We start from the raw sequence: 24978 nt of genomic DNA on the forward strand, positions 1-24978 counted from the left end.
TATTGCACCAATGAGAAAGAGACCACCTAGATTTTCTTTCTGCTTGGACAAGGCAGAAGAAATCTATCAGAGAAACACATAGCATATTGCTGTTCTCACTACCCACCTCCCCCCAGCTTCCAAAGAAGAAAACAAATTCTGATATTCTATTTGCAAGTATCTTTTTCTGTTTATCAAAAAAATACTATTTTTCCAAATATATATACCTAGGTTAATGTTCTACAGTATCAGTAGAAAAAAAATTGTTGGCCTTGATTATATTTATTCTAATGTCTGGTAATATAGAAAGGTGGCTATACAGTTTAATGACTGGTCTGTAAAGTTGTAATACTTTTAAATTATATCTCCATTTTTATTACAGTAATCCCTCCTCCATCGCGGGGGTTGCGTTCCAGAGCCACCCGCGAAATAAGAAAATCCGCGAAGTAGAAACCATATGTTTATATGGTTATTTTTATATTGTCATGCTTGGGTCACAGATTTGCGCAGAAACACAGGAGGTTGTAGAGAGACAGGAACGTTATTCAAACACTGCAAACAAACATTTGTCTCTTTTTCAAAAGTTTAAACTGTGCTCCATGACAAGACAGAGATGACAGTTCTGTCTCACAATTAAAAGAATGCAAGCATATCTTCCTCTTCAAAGGAGTGCGCGTCAGGAGCACAGACTGTCAGAAACAGAGAGGAAAGCAAACAAATCAATAGGGCTGTTTGGCTTTTAAGTATGCGAAGCACCACCGGTACAAAGCTGTTGAAGGCGGCAGCTCACACCCCCTCAGTCAGGAGCAGGGAGAGAGAGAGAGAGAGAGAGACAGAGAAAAACAAACAGTCAAAAATCAATACGTGCCCTTTGAGCTTTTAAGTATGCGAAGCACCGTGCAGCATGTCGCTTCACGAAGCAGCTGCACACAGAAGGTAGCAACGTGAAGATAATCTTTCAGCATTTTTAGACGAGCGTCCGTATCGTCTAGGTGTGCGAACAGCCCCCCTGCTCACACCCCCTACGTCAGGATCAGAGAAAGTCAGCGCAAGAGAGAGAGAGAGAAAAGTAAGTTGGGTAGCTTCTCAGCCATCTGCCAATAGCGTCCCTTGTATGAAATCAACTGGGCAAACCAACTGAGGAAGCATGTACCAGAAATTAAAAGACCCATTGTCCGCAGAAATCCGCGAACCAGCAAAAAATCTGCGATATATATTTAAATATGCTTACATATAAAATCCGCGATAGAGTGAAGCCGCGAAAGGTGAAGCGCGATATAACGAGGGATCACTGTACTTAGTCACATACATAATGGCAATTTACAAAAACATGTACTGTATGTGTAAAATTTGATTTTAGTGAAAATAAAACACCAAATTGGCTGAATTCTATTATTTATTTGCTTTCCCCCCCACATTTATTGAATTCTGACTGAACAGAAAGCATATGATACAGGCTTATTGGTCTGATTAGATGTTAGATGAGCAGGTCTCTGACTACCTAATCAAGTGGTCAGTCTTTGTCCATGTCAAATCCTCAGCCATCTGTTCAGTACAAACTAGGGCTGAGCAGTGTCTTAAGTGTTCACATTGTCACATCTTCATTTCAAAACAGGAAACTAAAAGTTACAAATGACTTTTTCTTGCTCAAAAACGTTGTCCTCAACCAAAAATTGACTTGGTACATGTTATAGAAAAATTGTATTTTGTTGTGTTTCATTGTGGCATGGCTATAGTACATTTTTTACCATTTGCATTTGCCATGCAAACATCATACCACGAAAAACACTTAACGCTTATTGTTTCTTGGTATTGTGAGCTTGCAATGTACCATGTGCATTTAAGGAGGACAATGTCACTGGCTCTTTTAAAAATATTAGGCACTGCCTTGATATACAGTGGCATGTATACTATTTTGACATGATGGGGCAGGGGCCCACATTGGAATTTGAAATGTGTATTAAAAACTTGGGGGTCTCCTTGAAGCTTTGTGCACCTCTGGTATTGTCTCGCTTCAGGCAGTGCCAGAAAGACCTAACAAACAAAACCACACCGCCACTTTTTTTTGTCTGGTACCCAGATCTCACTGCACAAATTATGTAAAATATAACACCACAAGGATAGGCTCCAGGAGTCTTGCAGCCCTACCCAGGATAATCAGGTTAAGAAAATGGATGGTAAATGAAAAATATTACAATGTTGCTGACAGGAGGCATTTAGCTAGGGGATAGGTCACCCACTCTACGAGCTGTTATTCTATCTTGCAATTGAACATCTACAGGTGACCCTTTATAAAGGGCAAACCTGCCAAAGTAACGTGCAGTGTTACAAATATGCCTGTGTTCTTCTCATTTAAACTTTCAGAGTGATGCACTGATCAAGCTGCCTCCCCTTGGCTACAGTACACTCCTACTAACTAGCTCACAGGAACCTCATGTGTCTCCTGCTGCGAATATGAGTGCCTGACAGATTTAAAAATAAAATTAAAAAAGCAGTGATGGCTGTAGTTTGGCACTTCGACAAATGTTTCCACAAATGTTTGGAGCCAGTCGACAATATTTATTTACATCAATAATGTGCCCAATCAAATGGAGATGAAAGATATAATAGATCATCAGCTCAGCCCTAGTACTAACTCAGGGATGGGCAAGCTACGGCCTGCAGGCCACATCTGGCCCTCGCGCCTGTTTAATCTGGCCTGCCAAATATTTACAAAATTGCCTTAAAGACCTCATTCATTTCACCATTTTCCTACATTTTCCTGCAATACCTGGCGGATTTCACTAGATGGCGGACTACTGCCTTTGCCAAAGGCGAGTCTATGCTATCTACAGACAGATATTCTTTCTTCATATTTGTCATTACATTGACCCATACTTTAACAATGAATGGAGCAAAGAAAAGAAAAGTCGACAGTGAGTGCTGAGTTTTTAATAAGAAGTGGGCTAAACTAAATATATTTTTACCGAAGTCCGATCAAAGGCCGTATGTCTTATTTGCCAAGAAACCCAAGCTAACTATGCTAGCAATCAGTCAATGCAGGAAAGGACGGCTATTGCTCATAGGTTAGCACCAAGTCAAGTTACTGTATTTTCTGTCATTCAAATTAGCAAAAGCCTGCAAGCCTTTCTCTGAAATGGAGCTTTTGAAAGAATGCATGGTAGAGAAAGCAAGTCTCTTGTGTCTAGAGAGCAAAAAACAAATTTGAACAAATTCGTTTATCATGCAGAACAGTGACTCGCCATATAGAACTAATTGATAAAGACTTGGCCAGCCAGTTAAACACAAAAGCTGAGTCATTTAAGTTCTGTTCCATAGTACTGGATGAAAGTAACGACATAAAAGACACTGCGCAGCTCTTAATTTTTATTAGAGGGATTAATGAAAATTTTGTGGTCACGGAGGAGTTTTTGGCTATAGAGTCCATAAAGGGGACAACGTGAGGAGCGGACTCATGTGACAGGTTGTCTGGCATCATCGAGAGGCTGAGGCTACCATGGTGTAAACTTGCGAATGTCACCTCAGATGGATCGCTAAACTTGACAGGAAAAAATGTCAGGCTGCTGAAAAGAATTCAGGATAAGGTGAAAGAGGAAAACCCTGAGTTGGATGTAATTTTCCTACACTGCATAATCCACCAGGAAGCCCTGTGCAAGTCTGTGTTGCAGCTTGATCATGAAATAAAGTTAGTTGTAAAGCTTGTTAACTTTATACGAGTGAAGGGACCTAACCATTGTCAGTTTATTAAATTCCTTGAAGAAACTGATGCTAATCACCACGACTTACTATACCACTCTAATGCCTGCTGGTTAAGTTTGGGCAAAGTATGTCAGCGAGTGTGGGAGCTGAAAGGGGAGATAATTTTTGGAGTTAACACTAGAATTACCAAAGCTTACGAGAAAACTCGTAAATCCGGCCCAACTTAAATCCACTCGCACCTCTCCATTCAGTATCTTTTGTCTTGTAAATGTGTCGATAATCCCAAGCAGCAACCAGCCTGCTATACCAACCCATGGAGAAACTGCAAAAACCTCTCCCAACTGAAGCCTTGTTGATCAGGGAGTCAGGTACCAAGCCAAAAAAAAATATAATACATGCATTTCATGTGTGTTCCATGTCTACAAAGATCTGTGTAAGTGTAGGATGACAGGAAATGTTGAACACATACCAAAAGACAAACTTTTTCCATGTTTTAGTACTAACGACAAAATGTAGACATGAAGTGTAATAATGTGTGAAGACTGAAGTCCAAATATCAAATAAGCTTTTTCACAAAAGATACAAGTATAACAGAACAAATGTGCTTTCTCCCCCCAAAGACTATAACCGAAGAAAAAAGAAATCAGGTTAGTGTTGCTTGTCATTCCAATTTCTTGGGCAGTACAGCGGTTAGAGCTGCTGACTCCTATTCAGAAAATCCTGGGTTCGAGTCTTAACGTTTTACAAAATAAATGTTTTGAGTAGTGAGCTGTTCTTATTGTTACTATTATACAATAAAAACATACATTTGATATGAGTCTGTAACCTCCGCTGTAAATGTATGGTACTTGTAAAGGTTAGCATTTTTTTAATTCAGTTTTATGCTCACAGTTGCGTTCATGCTCACCCTGATCTGACACTGCTGTTTGCAAATAAAGACAAGCTATAACAGAGGTGAACTCAGATCGGAGAAAGAGAACAGAAGCCCTCCCCGCAAGAAACATTCACTCACATATAAGAACAACGCACCTGCGCAAGGCTTAAAAGCGAAAGATGGCACCGTTTGGATACAGGACGAATTACCAGTATCAATTTAAAATCCACAGTGCATCTGAGAATGTCATTTATGACTGTGGCAATCTGTCTGGCTCCACTTGAAAACATCTTTGAACAAGTCAGCAGGCTCTTTACCATTAAAGACTTTCCTGTGTCATGTAGAATTTTAAGTTTCTGTTATCACATTCAAGTGGCAATGTGCTCTGAGAAATAAATAGGGCAACCAGTCCTCTAATAGATTAGACTAACTAACATTCACCAGTGCAATAGGCATAGCCCTTGGAATTTAGACATGACTTTATCAAATGTGTCCTTAGTCTAATTCATCAGCCTACTTTTCACTCACCAGCCTCGTTCATTGTCATGTCAACCTGACCTTTTCTCTTTCCTCCTGTATATATGTGTTCTTTATCTATTAGGGTTTCTAACTTGATAATTTAGCAAACTCTGTCTTCTTTATTATCTGTTATATATGCGATTTAGCATTGCTTATGATCACATTAAGAAGACACATAAGCAATAAGAAGAGAAGTGGAGTGAGTGGGCCTATGGGGTGTGTTTTCTCTTGTTGTATAAAGGTAACTTGATGCAGGAGTTTCCGTCTGTACTTGTTATTGTATTTTTTAAAAAGGTGACAAAGCTATCCCTAAATATCCCAAATTCTCCAAAATGCTTTGTCTGATTTGGTTGAAAATTGGAGATGATGTAGAAAAAACAAAATTGACCGACATCTGTCACATAGTATCAGTAGCATGATTTGAACCACTACACCACTCTGCCTGACAATAATATTAGCCCTTGTAAAAAAAAACAACAAATATTGTATACTGAGAAGTACTTAGTTACATACATAGTACTTCTGATACATCTGATTAACTGATAACACTATAACTGAAGCCCATTGTCTGATGAAGTTTCTAGGGTGAAGCCAGGTAACACAGCTAGATTTGTTTATTTGCGTTAAAACAATATGTTAGAGATGTGACTCTTAGCAACAATGCCAGCACATTTACTGTATCTGTGTAATCAACTGAAAAGGAAGAGTAGTGAGAAGTCAAGCAAAATGACACCTTTTATTGGCTAACTAAAAATATTACAATATGCAAACGTTCGAGGCAACTCAGGCCCCTTCTTCAGGCTATACAACAATTTGTAGATGCTCGTAAATGTGCATTAAGCAATTGGTAGGTAGGCATTGGAGGTGACATTCACTGACTTTAATGCTCTTGTTGTCCATGCTGTAACACTTTCTTTGTACAGTGTAAAAGTTCAGCCTTTCAGAGGGCATTCCACATTTGCTTGTGTATATAGCTATAGGAGTCACTTTTTAATTTTCTGCTCAAACACTTTCCTAATGAATGTGCTAGGTGCCATAGGTGTCATTATAACTGACAGTAAATTTGATTCCCACTTTGTATCTGTGCTCAAACAAACGTCTTTATAGAATTGTTACTCCATAATTGTGCAAATTTCATTTGGAAACCAAGCTGTCCTAAAGCATGTTTGTGTGCAAGTGCTCTATAAATGGACTAAAGTCCTAGTCAGCAGAAGTTTTGCATTTTCATTTATATGTAGAACCTTTGACTTCATTGTGGTATAGACTACAATAAAATAGGCATGATGGCTTAATGGTTAGTACTGCTGTTTCATGGATACAGCATCCTCGGTTGGAATCCTGAGCCTGGCTGTTTCTGTCTGGGGATGGCATGTTCTCTATGTATTCCATGTGTTTTCCTCCAAGAACTCCTGCCTTTTGGCATACAGCTTATTTTACCTGCCACCTCTAAATTGTCCATGTGTGATTGTGTGTGAGTAGGCCTGTGATGTATAGGCCCTCTTTCAAGAGCTGTTGTCTGTCTTGTGCCAAGTGCTGCCCCTACAACCTTAAATTGGATTAAGCAGTTTATGAATGTTATGATAAGTTATAATCTTCATGTCCTCCTTTACTCAGATCTTATTGGCAATATGATTTATATGCTGAATTGAAAATGCTTCCCTCTCTAAAAGTACCAAATCACCATCTGTGCATTTCTTCTTGTGAACTGCTTACACATCTGTATTATGCTCATTCACCAAAGTGCAACCTATATTAATATCTGCCATCGTTTGCTCTTTGTAAATAACACAATAGAGAAAAAAAAGTGGCCTCCATGACATTCTCCTTTTATTCGGGGAGTGTCTGTTCTTATTAACTCAACACTCTTTATTTGTAGTTTTTGTATGTAATTGTGCTCAAACATTAGATTTTTTATTGGTGTAATACATTTTTATCATTTGCCTGTTGTTAATTCTGGTTCCTCAGACAGCTAACAATGTTACTGGTTTTAGCAAATATTGACTAGACAGGTTTTTACATTATTTTGTTTTCTTTAAACTAAAGCAAATTGTTTTATAGCCAAGATACAAGACCTCTTTTTCTACCAAAGCTCTTTGTGGCAGTCTAAAATGATTTGGTGTCTTAAGAATGCAATTTAAAAAAAAAAAAAAGAAAAAGAAAATAAACAATTTTTTAATGTGGAAAATTTCCACTGTTCTTGGCACAGAGGAGACTGGTGATTGCACAAACAAAGCACTCCTTGCAATGTTTGGAATAAGAAAGTCAAAGACGCCTGTGTGTTTTCATTAAACAAAAATAAATAAAACAAAATAAAACTTTTAAACAAATTTTGAAGCCAAAAATAGTCCAGCTACTCTTTTATCACATTTTTTTTTATTTAATAGAAGAAACTCAAAAACTTTAGCACTGTCTCACTCCTAACTCTAGTACACTTGCTCAAGAATGGTAAAGGTCATTTTTTTATCCGTCACTGCAGTCTGTCAACAACTGAATGTTGCAAAAGCTATTTTGGGGTGTGCTGGAGGATTTAATCTCTGGAAATATGTGAATGACTCTCTGCTGAAACAGCAAAAGAATGATGATGACTGAAAGTTCTGAAAATGGAGGCTGGTTTCAGTCTGTTGTTCAGAATGTGCCAATAGTAGGTCATCATATGTTTGAATTCACCAATCTGCGATGAGCTAAACCCACCATATGTGTTCATTTGTGTTCTGTTTTAATCCAAAATTTATGCTGTATGCCATTGATAAACTTTTTATTCCTGGCATATCTGTATAAATATAAATGCTAATCTGAAACACTTATATGCTTGAAGAACCATTTGTAGCATTTTCTAAACAAAGCAATATAAAACATGTTTTAGGTGATTACTCTTTTAAGTTCTTTGTTTCACCTTCCGTAAACTGTGTTTTTCTAAGAAACATGGTTTGATAGATTAGAACTGATTTTACTCTCCATAGAACAGAGTTTAGGATTGAGAGCTTTGCTCCTCTGTCAGCATTAAATTTGTAATTTGTTTTTAGATTTCATAATTACAGATTGGTTTGACATCCATGTGCTTTACCATATTGACATGCATTTATCTGTTGTGATAGACTTACCCTGTTTGAACCTTATTTATTTAACATATCACAGTACTGTACTCCAGTGTCTTAACTCACTTTTACCAAATTAAACTAGTGATTAATAGAGTTACCCATTCTGTATATAAAGTATTGGATTGATATAACATATATTTAAAAATTGACAGCTCTAACACATATTATTCTGCCAAAAGGAAATGGCCAAAAAAATATATACTTGTATGAAAATGCTAGCAGAAAACCCTAGCATTTCAGCTGGGTCGTTTTGTAGGCAAGCATATCTGCTTTTTTAGCTCCAAACTTCCCTGCTACAAAAACTTGCTAAAAGGATCAGAAGATGGATGTTGTCAGCAGGTACATAAATAGGATAATTAACACATTTTATATGTATACTTCATTTTGTTTTAACTATTATAGTTTCTGGGTCATTGGTTTGAAGTTTGTTTTTGATTTAAACATATTTTGACAAAGTTTAACATTTTTTAATTATAATCAGAATCAGAATTCACTTTATTGGACAGGTTCACCTAGGAATTTGACTTCTAGTACTGGTGCAACATATAAGAACAACACAGAATACAAAAGATAAATATAAAAAAATAAAGTATAAAATGATATAGTATGATGCAGCATACAAGGTCAATGCAAAAAAAAAAAAAAAAAACCAAAGATAGTAGGATTAAAATGTCCAGGCCGTCTAATGTGTATGTATATATAGATACTGAGTAGAAGCTCAGACCTGATTAGTAAGAATAACTGCCTGTGGGGAAAAAAAAACTATTTAGGTGGCTGTTTACACTATGCTCTGAGTAGTGTCAAATGACTGTTTCAGTTGTGCTTCTGAAGTCACAGGAAGTGACACTATAAAGATGGTGGTGTTCACCGTATTTGCTGTCCCTTGGTGGACACGCTTTCAGTTCTTTGCAGACTCTTAGTGATAGTTAGCTTCAAAATCAAGAAGGCTTTAGCGCTAGGATTTTTGACTTTTAACTTGGGATTTACCATTTTGGTAGTATTTATAACAACCCCTACCTGTCTTCGACTACCATTTTCAGAACATGTTTTCATGTTTTAATCTCAATGCGTCTTGCAACAACGCAAAGGTTAAAACCAAAAGAGCAAAATAAAGGCATCAAAACCAGAACCAAAACCCAAAGCAAAGTAAAAAAACAGAGCCAAAAAGTTTATTACCAAGGAATAGAGAAACAAAGAATATCACACAAAGTCTTAAGGAGTAATCCACAATGTAGGATGGCAAGGAAATGGCCGGTGTTGACTTTTTATCCCATTGCAGTTATAATGTCACAGGTCATGCACTTCATTAATGACATATGACAACTGTAAAATGTGAAAAAATCTAAATAAGTTTTAAATCAAAAATGTTATCAAAAATTGGTTACAGGATACTTAAAAAACCATAATAAGAATGAAAAAGATCATAAAAAACACAATATAGCAAAAAAGGGTCACAGTGAGCTCATTCATAATGCATATAATGTGTATTTGACAAACCTGATAAATATTTTTGACTTTACTGAATTTTTTGCTTCCAAGAATGTAGAATTACAGTTTTTAGATTGCTTTAAATTATTTTTGTCCATGTACATCTATTTTTGCTTTCCTTATTGTGCCATTTTCAAGGTGGATTCTTAGTTTAAAAGCTCAGATCAGGTGAATTATAATAATGCATACTGTCACTTATTGGAAATTTAAATTAAATAAACATTTAACATAAAGAGTTCTGATTCCAGACAGACAACTGGTTAAAAAAGCAATAAGACATCTCTGTAATAAGAGTAATAATTGGAGTAAACAAAATAAGCAAAATTAATGCAAATGAATCTGGACAGAATTCAAGTTTGGGCAGATGAAATTTATTTTAACAATACTGTATTACATTTAATTACATATTTAGATGTGTGAAATTGGAGAGAGCACTTTATGAAAAAGACTGTACTGAGTCCAAACAGTGTACAGAAGCTATTAAAATGACTTATAAGGTATTGAGACAGCATGATGTAAGTTGTACAAGTCCAAAGAGATTCATCATAAACTGAACAATGCACTTGGAGGCCTCATTTGTTATATCAGGTGCAGTTTTGGTCTCCATGTCACAAAAAGAATATAACAACATTAGAGACTGACCAGAGGAGAACAACTACACTGATTACACAACTACTCTACAAGCTGGATAATAAAGATTTAAGGAGTTTAATCTTCAGTTTAAGCAAACAGAGATTAAAATGAGACATACTAAAAGTTTTTAAAGTTATAATGTTTTGTTAGAGTGATAAATGCCAACTGTTAGTTTAAAATGAGTTTTCCAGCAAAATGTTGTTTCAGGATAAATTTCACTCTAGCACTATGAAGTAGTTGATTTTATAGAGCACAATAGATACAAGGAATACATTTACAAGTAGGGTAATAGGTAATAAATCTTTGAGTACCTTGACTTGGAAACACTTTTAAAAGTTGGGTGAAAACAGAAATTTCCAGTGTCCTACCGCTATACTGATATCCATTTTCACAGCAGGACAACATTGCATCTGAAAGTTAAACAACATAGCCATCCTTCAAGAAAACGGATGTTGTTCCTTCTTCTATGGTAGCATAGATTTGGTAAATGTAAATTATTTTCTGCAGTTATTGTGTAATATCTGTTGTGAATTTACTGTATATAATTTGCTTACTGTTCTTTTTATGATTATATTTTAAGCTTAATTAGGTGAGTTTGTCCGTTTACTCAGCTGTACATATTTATGTTACTACTCATTGCATACTTTTTTCAGTCTTTTTTAATTTTCAGTATCTCTGAAAAAGAGAGTTAAACATTTATAAAGGATATTAAGCCTAAGACATAAAAGGAAAATGTTATTGCAGAGCAGCACCTTTTATTGTTATTTTGTAATCACAAAATAAAATATTTTTACAATAGTTGTTATATTTCCTTAACAGTCAAATCAGTTTTTGGTTATTTACAGAATTTGTTATGTTGTAATACTTAGCAATTAAATTATATATGATTCATACACAATATTTTATTGAACACATCTCTTTAGCACACCACTGTGTTGAAAAAGATTTCAAGCAGTTATTGCTTATAGAAATGTTTTAGAGCAAAGTTTAAGCAGCTGTGATGTCAGTCCTGGTTTAAATTAAATGGAATTCTGTTTAGCCAAGTCACTGTCTGCCTAAGGTATGAACATTCTCCTTGTTTTTACAGTGGCTTTCTGTAGGCACTATCGCACTATGAAGACGGGCAGATTAGGTTGATTGGTGGTTCTGAACTGGCTTTTATGGAGTGTGGTTGAATTCTCCCTTTTATAGGACTGGTATCCTTTTAAGGGCTGAACCTTGCTGGATGGATAAATTTGGGAATTTCTTCAAGTGCTTCCAATATAGCATCATTTGAGCAACATCATAAAAATGGTGATTGAGCAGATACAAGTAACTATAAACCAGTAAGCTTAACCTACATTGCATGTAAATTAATGGAAAGAATAATTAAAAAAGATTGGGCAGCACATAGCAAGAACAGGATAGTTAGTGAAGAGTCAACATGGTTTTGGATGGGAGAGATTGTGTCTTACTAATATGCTGAAATTCAATGAGCAACAAAAGAATATGATATGAGAGTTACATATGATATTACTTATCTTGATTTTCAGAAAGGAAGTTGGGAGTCCAGTTTGTAGTGTGTTAGTGGGTGCAAAATTGGCTAAACCACAGAAAGCAAAGGGTTATGGTACAAGGAAACTTATCAGAAGTAGGTGATGATACAAGTGGTGATCCTCGGGGAATAGTCCTAGGGCTGCTGCTATTTTAATATACATAAATGATCTGGGTATGAATATAAAAAATAAGCTAATTAAGTCTGATGATTACCAAAGTAGATGGTATGGCAGATACAGTAATATAGTATCAGTCGAATCATTACAGACAGACTTGGACAGAATACAGGCTTGGGTAGATTTGCAGCAAATGGTATTTAGTGTAATTAAATGTAAAGTATTACACATAGGAAGTAGAAATGCTAGATATAAATACACAGTAGTAGATCAGAAATTTTAAATTTCCCACTTTTGAGAAGGTCCTTGGAGTTATAATGGACTCATCACTATCTACTTCCAGACAATATAGAAAAGCCATTAAGATGACTAACAGAATATTAAGTTACAGTATGTATCACAGTGTGGCTATGTTTAGGCTTTATAACACACTGATGAGGCCTTACCTGGAATACTCCATGCAGTTTTGGACTCTGAGGTGCAAGAAAAACAGCAGCACTAGATAAAGTCCAGAAAGGAGTAAGTAGGGTGGCCCCTGGGCTACAGACAATGAGTTATGAAGAAAGAATAAAGGAGCTGAAATTTTCTAGTTTAAGCAAGCAGAGATTAAGAGGAGATACTGTAAGCTTTAAGATTTTAAAATTATGAAAGTTATTAGTACAGTGGATCAAGGCTTTTGATTTAAAATGAGTTCAACAAGAATACAGGGACAGATTTGGAAACTTGTTAAGGATTAATTTAATGGTAAATTTTGCACCAACATTCGAAAATGTGTGTTCATACAGAGAACCATGGACACATACAATAAATTACCAAAATGTATGGTAGAAAGTAGGACTTTAGGGACCTTCAAAACTAGACTTGATGTTATTTTGGAGAAATTAGGTGGATAGGATTAGCAAGCTTTGTTGGGCTGAATGGCATGTTCTATCCAATATGTTCTAATAATAAAGTAATAATAATAATAATGTACTTTTAGATGTAAGTGAGCAACTACATCTGTTATACACAGCAATTTAAAAGTTCTGACTTTTAAGAGAAGCCATTTGTTTACTGTAGTATGTTCTTCACAATGTAACAAATATTTTATTCATTATGTTGTGATATTTTAGTAATTCCTCAGTTTTTCTTCTTTTGGTACATATCTTTATTCTACTAGATATTAAAATAATTTTTTTTATACTATACAAGGCAGCATTAGTTTAATAAATGTGAGACAGCAAAATGAAATCACTAAAGAATTTCTATTGAGCTGGACAGTAAATGAAACACTAATGGTTGTCCTATATAAAGTGCTCTGCATTGCAGGAGAGATCATGCAGAACCTCCTCGTCTTTGTATTATGTCCAACACACTACTACACGGAGATGGTGGCATCAACCCTCATTTCTGTAATGTGAGCAGAATGATCACAATCACTTATTACTTTAATTCAAGCCATCACTGTGATTTGTAAGCTTATTTTGTTGCATGTGATGTTGTGTTTTATTTTAACTTTGTTAAATTTACTGGTACATGGTGTGTTTGTTTTTTTCTACAAAAGGAACAGGATATAGACCATGGCTGTAACATACTACAGGTTTCCCACTGTATGCTAATGTTTCTAATAGTACACATACTAATACAATAACTTGTGATGACATATTTTATTTTTCTCTTCAAAGTTTATTTCAGAACTCCATGTTTTTGTAACTGGTAACAAGGTTTTACTTTTGCTGTGTTTAAGACAATGCTCTATCAAAGGTAATCTATAATAGTAATTTTTTACTTCTTTCAGAATTACATTATCCCTCCTGGAGACCTACTGATGCTATCACCATTTTGGGCTCACAGGAATCCAAAACTTTTTCCAGACCCAGAAAAATTTATACCTGTAAGTTAGTTTGTCTAATTCTTGAGAAATCCTGTATTTACCATACCCCTTTAAGTTCACTCGCATAGGTCTCCACTTTGACCATTAAAAGTTCCTTGCTTTTGATGAAATACTAAAATTAATGGTTTATGGTTGGCTTTATAATTAGCTCATACTGTACATATACAGGTATAGAGAGTACTAAGCAAGTATTATAATCCACGGTCATAGCTAAATTCAACATTAACTGATGTCTTTTACACGTAAGATGCTAAGAACCCTTAACAAGATGCAAGTATGCAAGATGTTAGTATACTATAACAAAAGTCCAGTAAAACAATTTTACTTATCTGAATTTATTTCCTTAGTGTTGACTTACTGTACTTTATATGTACAATTTGTTGAGACTAACATTTTTTGACAGATGACATGCTATAGAGTAGAAACATGTCTACTGTATCTTTTCTTAGACATAGTACTCAAGGATTTGTTAAGGGCGTAGCATGTATGTACTTCTGTATATATTGTACTCATATGCCAGTATGGCCACCATATGCATGTGACTTGTAGATGTCATGGAAGCCAGAATTAGTGGTACAAGTAAACAAGCAGCTTCTAAATATGTTCGTTCTTCCCCTTTGACCAAATTACATATGGATGACAAAATGTTTATTTACACCCAAACACTTTGAAAAAAAGACATTTGCCTAATCACAGCAACATTTGCTTCTATAGCATATTTTCATACACAGGATGTAGCTCAATGTGCTATACAGAATGTCAAAGAAATAGATGCAGGAAAAAAAAAAACAAGCTGAAGGTTGGTAAGCATAAAAATGAATAAATAACCAAAGCAAATCAGTCAATGCAAACTTAGATAACACAGATATACTGTATACTGTAGCTAGTACATTGGCAGAGTTCTTCCAGTGTTGGAAGATCTCAGATTGTGAGTTGGAACATAGAGTGAGAGACACTCCAAAATATAGGCAGGAGTGAGACTGTTAACACCCTGTTAGTTAAAAATCTCCCTGTTATCCAAAAGTTTGGTCACTGGTAATTGCATGCTGCTATTGGTTGTTGTGGTTTGCAACAAGCTTCATTACTGTCAACAGCATTATAGCTTCCATGACAAATAATGGTAAAAATCATAAACTACAAAAATAACAATAGCAGTAACTAAAAGAATTAAAATGAATTGGGGAATTCTCCAGTGAGATTGTAACAAACAGCATAAAAGAGGGAAAAAGTGCAAACAAAACAAATCACGACATCCATTACTGAAATCATGACACTTATTATGTATTATATATTAAACATACTCTCAGAGCACATTTATCAGTATAGGATGTATACTGCTTTTCAGTTTGTAAAAATCTCAACATGGATCAATACCATTGTACATCAACAGTTAAATTTAACTCAGATTTTCAAAGCCTGTTTTTTCATGAGATATTTCATGTACACAATTAGTAACTAGTGTTAGAATGCTCCCTAGTCAAATTCATTTTTTGCAAGTACTTGTTAAGTTAGAACAGTTCTATGATGTAGGAGATTCTGTTTTGCCAAAGTTTAAATTAAAACCCATTAAAATTTACTTCCTGAACCACAGTGTTTATTATAAGAATTCATTCTATATGTGTGCCAGTTGATATAACTACAAAATTATTTCTGTTTGCTAGCTCACATATTGTGTAATATGATTATGAGGAGTCGGCATTCTTAGATTTCAGCATGAATGGCTGTTGTCATCACAACATAAACATGGCTCTTCTCTTCAAAGTATGAAGCTGTATATTTCTATTACTTTTTTCTATTTAAACATACACATGCTTTTGCTGTTGGCATAGTTTACATTTTAATTTCTTAAGTATTTTTAATTGTAAGGTCATTTAAAATAAACTTTTTTAACATTGCAGCAAGATTAACGATTACTAGACCGATAACCTAAGAAAATGGGTAATGTAAAATTTACCATTTACTAGCTCTATGTAATGAACTCTTTTGCATTAGAAAGAAGCTTTCCACTGCAGTGTTAACAAAATATTAAGATAAGGTTATAGCAAAAACCGACTCTGGTGTTGCATGGCTGTCACTCTTGTTTAAATAGATTCTTACGCAAACCCATAAAAAATTGTGACTGTGAAGCATTACGTAAACTCTAATTGTTCAAAAATCAGAAAAGGCACAGCTTGTGTAAGAGTCAAAAATTCTCTTTAATATCACAAAGAAATTCTTAAAAAAAAAAACAAAAAAAAACTCATACTTAAGCTTCATAGCCTCTGAAGGTGCTGTGAACTTATGAATTGTTTGGGTGTTCAGATTTTATTTAAATATACACCATCTTAAAATCTCTAGTAAAAACAATGAAAACGTAAATAAGGAGTTTTTACTCATTTACTCACATGAATCTGGGTAGTGAGTTTATATGAGGAGAGATACTATAATGTGGTTAGCATATTAAAGGAGTATTCTTTCCAGAAATCCTTGTTCTGGTTAGCAGGGACTATAACACAAATTCAATTGCTAGAAATCCACAGCAGCTTAATTTTTTTCCAATCTCATATGCATGTCACTTAATTATTTAAGAATAAAACAAAAATTATGTCAAAGAAAACTTCCCCAAAAGCGTTGCTAATGCAAGGTACTATGTTTATGTCCTCTTAAGATGTTCTTTATAAACGTTTCCTAAAATCCTTCTTAACTAAAGTAGAACATAAACTAAGTCACGATTACAATTGCTATTACTGTTTTGACACATTCCCTTTCAGTTATGTTCAGTAATCCCTTAATTCTGTCTTTCTTTGGGTGACGGTAGATACGCTAGTCCCAGTGCTGAATCCCCAAACCATAGATGAAGGGCGGTATCACAGCGCACAGTGCACTAAGTGCAGCATTGTGGTGCACACTCTAGGATTTTTGGAAGATGCACCTTGAACAACTACACATATCATTTTCACTTAAACACTTATGTGTTGTTATTGTTGCATTGCTATGCTGCACAGCATTGCAGCCAAGCTGGCATATGCCTAACACATGATGAAGTGGAAGATGATGACAAGGACACGGAGGAAGAAAACTTAGCAATTTAGTTTCCTGGGTAAAGGAGACAAGTACTTCATCAGGTGGGTTTTAATGCACAAATGATCATTATTATATTAGTTGCTTTCTGTTTGTTATTTGTTTTTTTTTTTGTTCTATTGTCACATTAATAAATACACTGGACACTCTGAATTGTCATGTTTCCATTCTATTTAAACTGTTGTGTCTTCGAAAGATTGAAAATTAATTAAAAAATGCACCTGGGGTGAGAAAATATAAGTGTAGTACTGACTTCATCTGGCCTTCTGTCTGTCTGTCTGAGAAGAGACTATAAATGACTGACTCTGGTGCATAATGTCATATGTACATTTAAATGTACATATGTCAATGTAAAGTGTACATCTTTTTTTCATTTGGTTTGTTCTCTCTGTATCAACTAAATCCTTTTTTTCCATTTATATATATTTTTAAGTCTTCTTCACATCTCTTACTCACTGCCTCTCCTTCATCCCTTTGCCACCCAAATACTCTTCCTATAGTTAATCATGTGAAGGGCCATCGTAAATCAGGTTTCCCCTCACTGTGGTTTGGCCAGGTTCCCCTACTTTCTTATTGTTGTAGGGAGGCGAGGGCATCCCCAGGGTACTTTGGGCTGTACCCTGCCCATGCTTTGTTCCTCTTATCATTGGTACTGCTCATGAAACCAGTCTGGCCCTCCAAGATCTGAGTCTTACATCTTTGCTGTACAGTTTTAAAAATTCTTCTATTGTCTGTGTAGGAAATTTTCAGAGCACTCTGGTTTCATGCCATATCTTAAACAATGCATGGACTGGTGACTCTAATTGAGTTAGTGTAGTTGAGTATTAAATTTTCCTTCTGCCCAATGATGCAAGGACATGCTCTAGCCTCTGCAACTGATCAAAAACAAACAATGAAAGGACTGCAGTCATTATTTGGATTATTCAGGTTATAATGTCTCATGCTCCTAGTATGATAATAGCCATACTTAAACTTTATAGATTTTTTTGAAACAAAAATGTTCAGTTACTTTGTTGAACTGAAGAAGAAAAGAATATGATAAGAAAAGGTGTTCATAATGCAGGAAGACTCTTCCATCCATCCATCCATCCATCCATCCATCCATCCATCCATCCATCCATCCATCCATCCATCCAGTCAGTGTAAATTAAAAATAAGAATTGTCATAAAGAAGCTCTGTGAGATTAGACACATTCATGGAGCTTGACACGTCATTTACTTATTGTTTATATTTGTTCCTTGTTATTTCAATAGCATGCTATAATTGTTAAGTATACAATATGTTAAATTGAAAATGTGTGCTTTTACATTTTTTTTATTTTTGGTACTTTCTATTTTACACATGTGCCACTCATGCTTCAGTTTGAATTTCTTTTAGTGTTAAATTTGATTAAACTATCAGGTTATGATTGTTTAGGGTGCGTTTGATATAGCCTTTAAAGTGGTGCGTTTGATATAGCCTTTAAAGTGGTGCGTATTATGCTAATCCTAGCCCTTTTACAGCTGCTGTCATTCCAGCTCTGTAATAATTCACAAATAAGACAAAGGTCAGACAACCCTCTCCCCTGCACTCTCCCTATACTACTTGAGAAACAGAAACCGTACAACTCATTTACAGCTATTTACTCTACAATTATAATTTTATAATTTAAATGAAAATAAACACTGGAACCTCAAACACAGCATGAGTTTATGTCTGTGTCAAAAAGTCTTATTATTGTGCTTGTTAAGATTTTTTTAAATTAGTAATACCATTGTGAAAACATTCTGTGTTGAATTTCAACCGTCTGGTTTTAGAGAGGTTCTGTGTGTGTGTTTTGAGATACCGTTATCATAAAGTTAATTTCTTCTTTGCATGCTTAGTGAGAATTTTTTTTCTTCCCACAGGAACGCTGGAAACATTCGGATTTAGAAAAGAATGTCTTCCTTGAAGGCTTCGTGGCATTTGGCGGAGGCAGATACCAATGCCCAGGAAGGTTAGAGAGCCAGCTGTGTTCACTTATTTAACTAAAAGTGATCTTGATTTAGGTCTTAGCTTTGGGAAACTGACCTTATTTATCCTTGTCAGAAAACATGTAGTTTGACCTAGAAACAATTTAAAATATACCAGACATATAAGTCATTTTTAATAAGGTTTTACATATATAAAATTAAGAGGGAGATATAAGTGTGTGTTGATCTGTATATTGTATATTAACTATATCTTTAGGATAAAAAAAATACATTTACAAATGAAGCCAATATTATATCAAAAGACATAATAATTTTGAAATGATTACTGTTTATAAGAATAAGATATATCAACGGTGTGGGGCAGAGAATAGTTGATGAAAGTGGGTAGTAGATGAATAAGGAAAAAAGAATAAATAAGCTACAGCCACAGACTGAATTGTGCCTAAAATTGTCATATAGTGTTTATCTGTAGCATTAATGTGCCTTTATTTATGGTGGACAGATCTATGCATTAACCTTCTATTTATCCATTGTTATTTCCTGCGCCTTATTAACTAATTTATCCTGTAGCATAAAAGAAAACAGAGGTATTTGGGGAACCCAGAGTTTATTCATTTTCCTGTAGGAAACATCAAAACACAAGACTGTTGTTGAACAAGTAGACTAAAAACATTCACACTTTCATAAAATGAGCTAATTTGGCCTATAAAGTTGTGTCTTATTTAAACACTTTCTATCTATACTCTAAAAACTCCTATATGGGACAGCACGTCCTCTCATAACTGTATTATGAAGTAAGGTTATTGTATTCTCTTGTATTTTTCTAATGCTACCTCTTGTGCTTTCCCAGGCATCATTTTAATGGATGATATGCTCAACTGAATTAACTCCTGAATGACTGCCTACGTGCTAAAAGCATTTGGAAATCCACTAGCTAATTTAATGACCCAATCTCAGTCATTAAAGTAGCAGGTATTAATAGATCATATGGTGCCAGAGCTTATACTAGTAGTGGCATAACTGAATCAGGGATGCAGATCCACACGTTTATTCCAGTTAGCTACCGATGTGGTACATGATTTGAGTGGTCAGTGTTACTTGTGATTGCATAAAAATGAATCGAGCCCTCATTTATGTTCATGAAAAAAGACAGACACTGCAAAAGGAAATTATGTTAACTTAGCCAGGAAAAACATGTTTTTGTTTTTAATGTGCATGTTTTTTACTGCCTCTGTTTCAAATTAACCTAATCTTAAACAAAATTAAGGATATGTGATAAAAAAAAAAATCTTGTCTACAGTACATAGGACTTGTAATGGTAGTGTTACTTCAAGAAAACATTGGTCTTTTGTTTTAGATGTTAACAGATTTATTGAATGGCAATTGTACAGTTTAAGAATGGATGTAATAGGATCCTTTGAGCCATATTCTGAAGAAATAAAAAACTGCAAAATTCTTCTGAAAAAAAGACTGTTTTTTATGTATGCTAATTTTGTGTTCTTTTGATCACACGGATCCATGCTATAACATAAAATTTGTCAATTAATTTGCAAAATAAAGATGCAAACGTTCTTATCATACTGGTTGATATATAAGTACTGTGTCTCACACTGTTAATGCAGTACTAAGAACATATTTGAATAATCACTGTTGAATAGGTTTAATTATTTTAATTGGGAGTATTGTGAAGGACTGTGTTTTCCTGTGTATTTATGAAACAAACTATTGTTGTATTAATTGGGCTTTTGTTTTTGTGGTGATTGCAGTGTATAACAGAAGGAAGCGTGAATAAAAAGGCAATTTAATAGAATGCAAATTAATCATCTGATGAAACGCAAGAGTATACTACTGGTTAAAGGTCATAGGCAATGAGTGTATGGTGGAGTAGGAATGATTTTTGTAGTATGGGACAGATCACAGGTTCACTAGTTAAATAGGGACTGCAGCCAATCACCCTTACTTACTTACTATATGTGCTTGAAAGAGGCTTGTTAAAATATCCATTCATTCATTTTTTGAAATAGCTTTGCCAGTGTAGTGTCATGGGGGGATGGTTGCAAGGTTTGAACCAGCTTTTAAATGAAGCATAAATCCATTGCAGGGGAAATTCATTCATCACCCATATTCACACACATTTTGATCCATCTTTTAATTGGTCCAACTTGAACATCTTTATGATGTGTGAGGAAAAAATTCAGGTGGGCATGGAAAATGTGAGAACTCCACACAATGAAACAAAAACAAGTTTCTGGAGCTGTGGGTTAGCAGTGCTGTTCTCTGTAACATCATTTTACTTTCCATAAAATTTTTATTTTAATTTAAGCATAGTTACTTTCATTTTTTTGGCCTAATAAAATGTCAATTCATCACCATTGCCTCCCATACACCTGACTGCCCTTAGCTGTTGTACAGTTTAGCAACAAAATGTCCAGTCCTCTATGCATTTTACAAATCTGTTTATCCTTATTTATGACAGAATTGTCAAAAGGCAAGAACCAGCTGATCGTGGGATATCAGCCATTTAAAACACACAAAAAGTCACAGGGACAATCACAACAGAAAAATTCATTGTTTCACATTTACCTGCCAATGTGTCTCACGACTATCAAAGAAAATTGGAGTTTTTGAGAAAACAAATTGTGAATGTAAGGGGAAATGATCACTGTATGTTACCCAGCGCATCATGGGTATCTGTCTGTCTGTCTGTCATCTAGGCTGCCCTGTAGGAAAATAGAAACATTTTCAGAATAGCACAATTATATTTTGCAGAGATTGCAAAAAATATGCTATTATAGTTCACTTTGAGGCTTGTAGGACACTGTGGGTGTAGATGTATATAGCATGACTTAAGGGGTAATGTGTGCTTACATATACTCCAAGTTCTTGATCCACATCGTTTGTAGTTACTACTTCCAAATGTATGTGCTGAAAAAGCTAATTCTTAAAGTATCTTGTGTGTTTGCTTGGAAATATTTATTTTCTCTGGAGAAATAATGATGCATATTGCTGCACCAGTACATCGGCAGGATCAAAAGAACATTTGTTCTTCACCTCATGCCAGCCTAGTTCCCAGTCCCATTACAGCAATGGAACTACACTGTTTAATGAGATTAATAAACTGATATTGAGTGCTCAGATTTAATAAACTCTACTGGAAGCCACTGCTGCTTTTCTAAACATCTTCCTGGAGTTTATTATGAATTTTACTGACATTCCAATATATATTGCTAATAGTTTGGCTATGTGAGAGTATGTGTTCTCTGTTAATCCAAAGACCTACCTTTATCCCTTGTATGTCACGTGATTTAGCAGTGCAGCCAAATGATTCAAGCACATGCTCATGTCATTCATAAACATTTTCTGTATGAATGGAACTGCTTTGTGTATCTGAGCCCTGTACAAAGTCAACCATTATAGGTTGTGAAAAATGTCCTGAGCCTGTGAGCTATACATATAATATTATCATTATGAAAATAATTACTGTATAAATAATATTTTCATTTTGGATAATTTCATTTTCTTTCCACTGATCCTGGTGAGATTCACAGTGATAATGACTGAGCATGTTAGTCATTACTGTGAATTGTGTAACAAAATAAAGAAGATTTACATTTTACAAAGTACAGTAAGTACATTAAAGAAGTTCTGACATTACAATGTTGCTTCATTCTAACTTAACAAAAAAGCTCTTGTGAGTCACAGATAAAAATATAACATAGAAACCATTGCTGAATTGCACTTAAACCTAAAAGCTGTGAAATGAGTACTTGGAGTAGTGACTGAGCCAATAATTGAAGATATTTACAGAATATTTGCAAATGACAGTTGCCAAAGTATTGGGAGGAGGAGGAGGAGGAGGAGGCGGCGGCACTGAGGAGAACTTCTAAAGGGCATTTTGGGTTTTAATTATTTAGGAATGGTTTTCATTTCTGGACATTGTATCACTTTAAAGAACAGAGATACTTTAGTTAAAAACAAGCTGTATTATACTTATTTAATGTAAGTAAACACAGAACAAGTCAACGTCACCCTGCTAAACCCATTTTCCCTCATAGGGTGCCTGGGGGCTGTAATCTAGCCCAACTGGCATGGGCTCAACGCACCAAATAACTGCTGTCAACATAATGCAGACAAACAAACACACTAATATCAAATATATATACAATGAATTTCACTTTGAAATACTATAGATACAAAAGTGTTTATTCAAATAGGTACTGTACATATCCTTAAAGTGTCAAAACAGTATAAACAGTGGAGGGAAAGTATATTGTTTTTATCACCTTTCATAACCCAGTCCAAGTTAATTAAAAGAGGACATAACCACGTTTGCCTCTTTCAAGGTGACACTGGGTGGTAGTGGAGAAATGTTTTCAGAGCTTCAGTGATAACAGTTTTTTTTTTCTGGAATGAAAGTTTCAGCTGCAGCTCTGGCTGTATCTCTGTTTTGTCCTTTCTCTCACAATTCCCCCTTTATTGCCATTTGAAAACTTTCCTTTTACTATTCACGTCAAATGCAATACATGGATATCTGAATGCTAAATTAGTCCAAAAAGTCCCTCACTACTGCCTTCTCTTACCTTGTGACAACTACTGTGTTGTCACTCCAAAATTTTGTTTTTCTTAAGGTATCAGATTTAATTTAGAATGGATCTTATTTACAGAGTCTAGCTTTCACACTATCAAGTGAATCTGCCTTCAAGTTGGGCATTCCAACCAGTTTAGAGAAGTATTTTATGGTAGATATAGTTGTACTAGGGGATATAGTAGTAAAATTAGGTAAAACAGAGAGGAAAAAAGATTGATGCTATACACATTTCATAGGAACATGATGAAAATGATAAAATACAGTTTAAAAGAATTACTGAGGAAATCCCTAGTAACAGGAGAGCAAAACACAAGGTATTACTGGGACTCTCTGACCTTGTAAAGTAACTGATAATTTAAACACAGGCAGGTATCCTATTGTGCACTTGGTAGAAATCAGGAAACAACCCAGAAGGCACACCAGTCCATTGAAGGGCCCACTCACACTCACATCCACACACACACAAAATGGGATAATTTGGTTTTAATAGTTAACCACACCAGAACTTTTTTGGGGATATAGGTGGAGAACCACACTAAGTGGAAGAAAACCAGTTAAGGTTTGAGGAGAACGTACAACCTCCACATGTACAGTTTTTGGGCATGGGATTAAAACTCTTGAATGTTGGGTTCCACTCTACTACCATGCTGCCCTTATTTAATATTGTATATACAAAATCTAATAAAAAAACAGCTGTTGCGAATGAATATAAACATATTTTTTGACTCACTAACTTCTACCCAGAAAACACATTAATTTGGTAATATTTGTTTTAATAGAAAACATAGTAACATGTGTGTGACTGTGGATGTATGTGTCCTGTGAAGAGGCTGGTGCGAGTTCCTGTCTTGGGCCTGTTGTCTTATAATACAGGGTAATATACTGCGCATGGCTTGCATTTTTAGGATTTCAGAAAAGCAATTTAAAAGTAAAAAATTATTGTCAGGAAAGTGACATTGATGATTTAAATAACATTGACATCATGCAAGATTAACTATCTGGAGCCTGTGAACATGCAGTAAAGGTTTAAATGTTGAGATTTCATAGCATAACCTTTCCCTATTGATTTTTTTTTTTTTAAAGAATACTATTTCCTTAAACAAAAAAAAAATGAAATGCATTGAAGTAGTGTTTTTGCTGGATTAATCTAAGACATATAAATATTTGTACTTTGCACAGCACATTGATAGCGATAAAGAGCACAAGAGATAAAGATAGATTAAAGCAGACTGCGCATTCATTCACAGTAAACACCAGACAAATGAATCTCCACAGATAAAGTAAATGTCAGGTGTGATGAAAACTCATTACAGAATTGTGCCTTTCCAATTACGAACCTCATAATCTTCCTTCCCAAGAACTAATCGTGTGGGCTTGCAATTTTATCTTTGGAGATGAATCCTGCACACTGATTTGCCTTTCACTATTGCTGCTAAATGTGTCTGTCTACATTCTACTTTCAAAAAATATACCTCAGAGTGACATGAACATAATTATATAAATAAAATCTTCTTTATATGTTTCACTGATTCTTTTTTTCCCACAATGTAAGATTTAAGATA

At 35.0% G+C, this 24978-nt stretch overlaps 1 protein-coding gene across 4 annotated transcripts in view; it reads left to right on the top strand.

Annotated features, from left to right (window-relative positions):
• LOC114648040 (24-hydroxycholesterol 7-alpha-hydroxylase) overlaps positions 1-24978 on the top strand; it is a 149686-nt gene that overhangs the window by 67551 nt on the left and 57157 nt on the right. For 3 of the 4 annotated variants that reach the window (XM_028796831.2, XM_051925604.1, XM_051925603.1), the window contains exons 9-10: positions 13720-13815; positions 18763-18851. In XM_028796831.2, the coding sequence (XP_028652664.2) occupies positions 13720-13815; positions 18763-18851 (185 nt within the window). Of the gene's footprint in view, positions 1-13719; positions 13816-18762; positions 18852-19678; positions 20029-24978 lie in introns of those variants that run through there. The other variant, XM_028796833.2, reaches the window with a different exon arrangement.

The sequence above is a fragment of the Erpetoichthys calabaricus genome, chromosome 3, assembly GCF_900747795.2.
Source record: "Erpetoichthys calabaricus chromosome 3, fErpCal1.3, whole genome shotgun sequence".
NCBI classification, from domain to species: domain Eukaryota; kingdom Metazoa; phylum Chordata; class Cladistia; order Polypteriformes; family Polypteridae; genus Erpetoichthys; species Erpetoichthys calabaricus.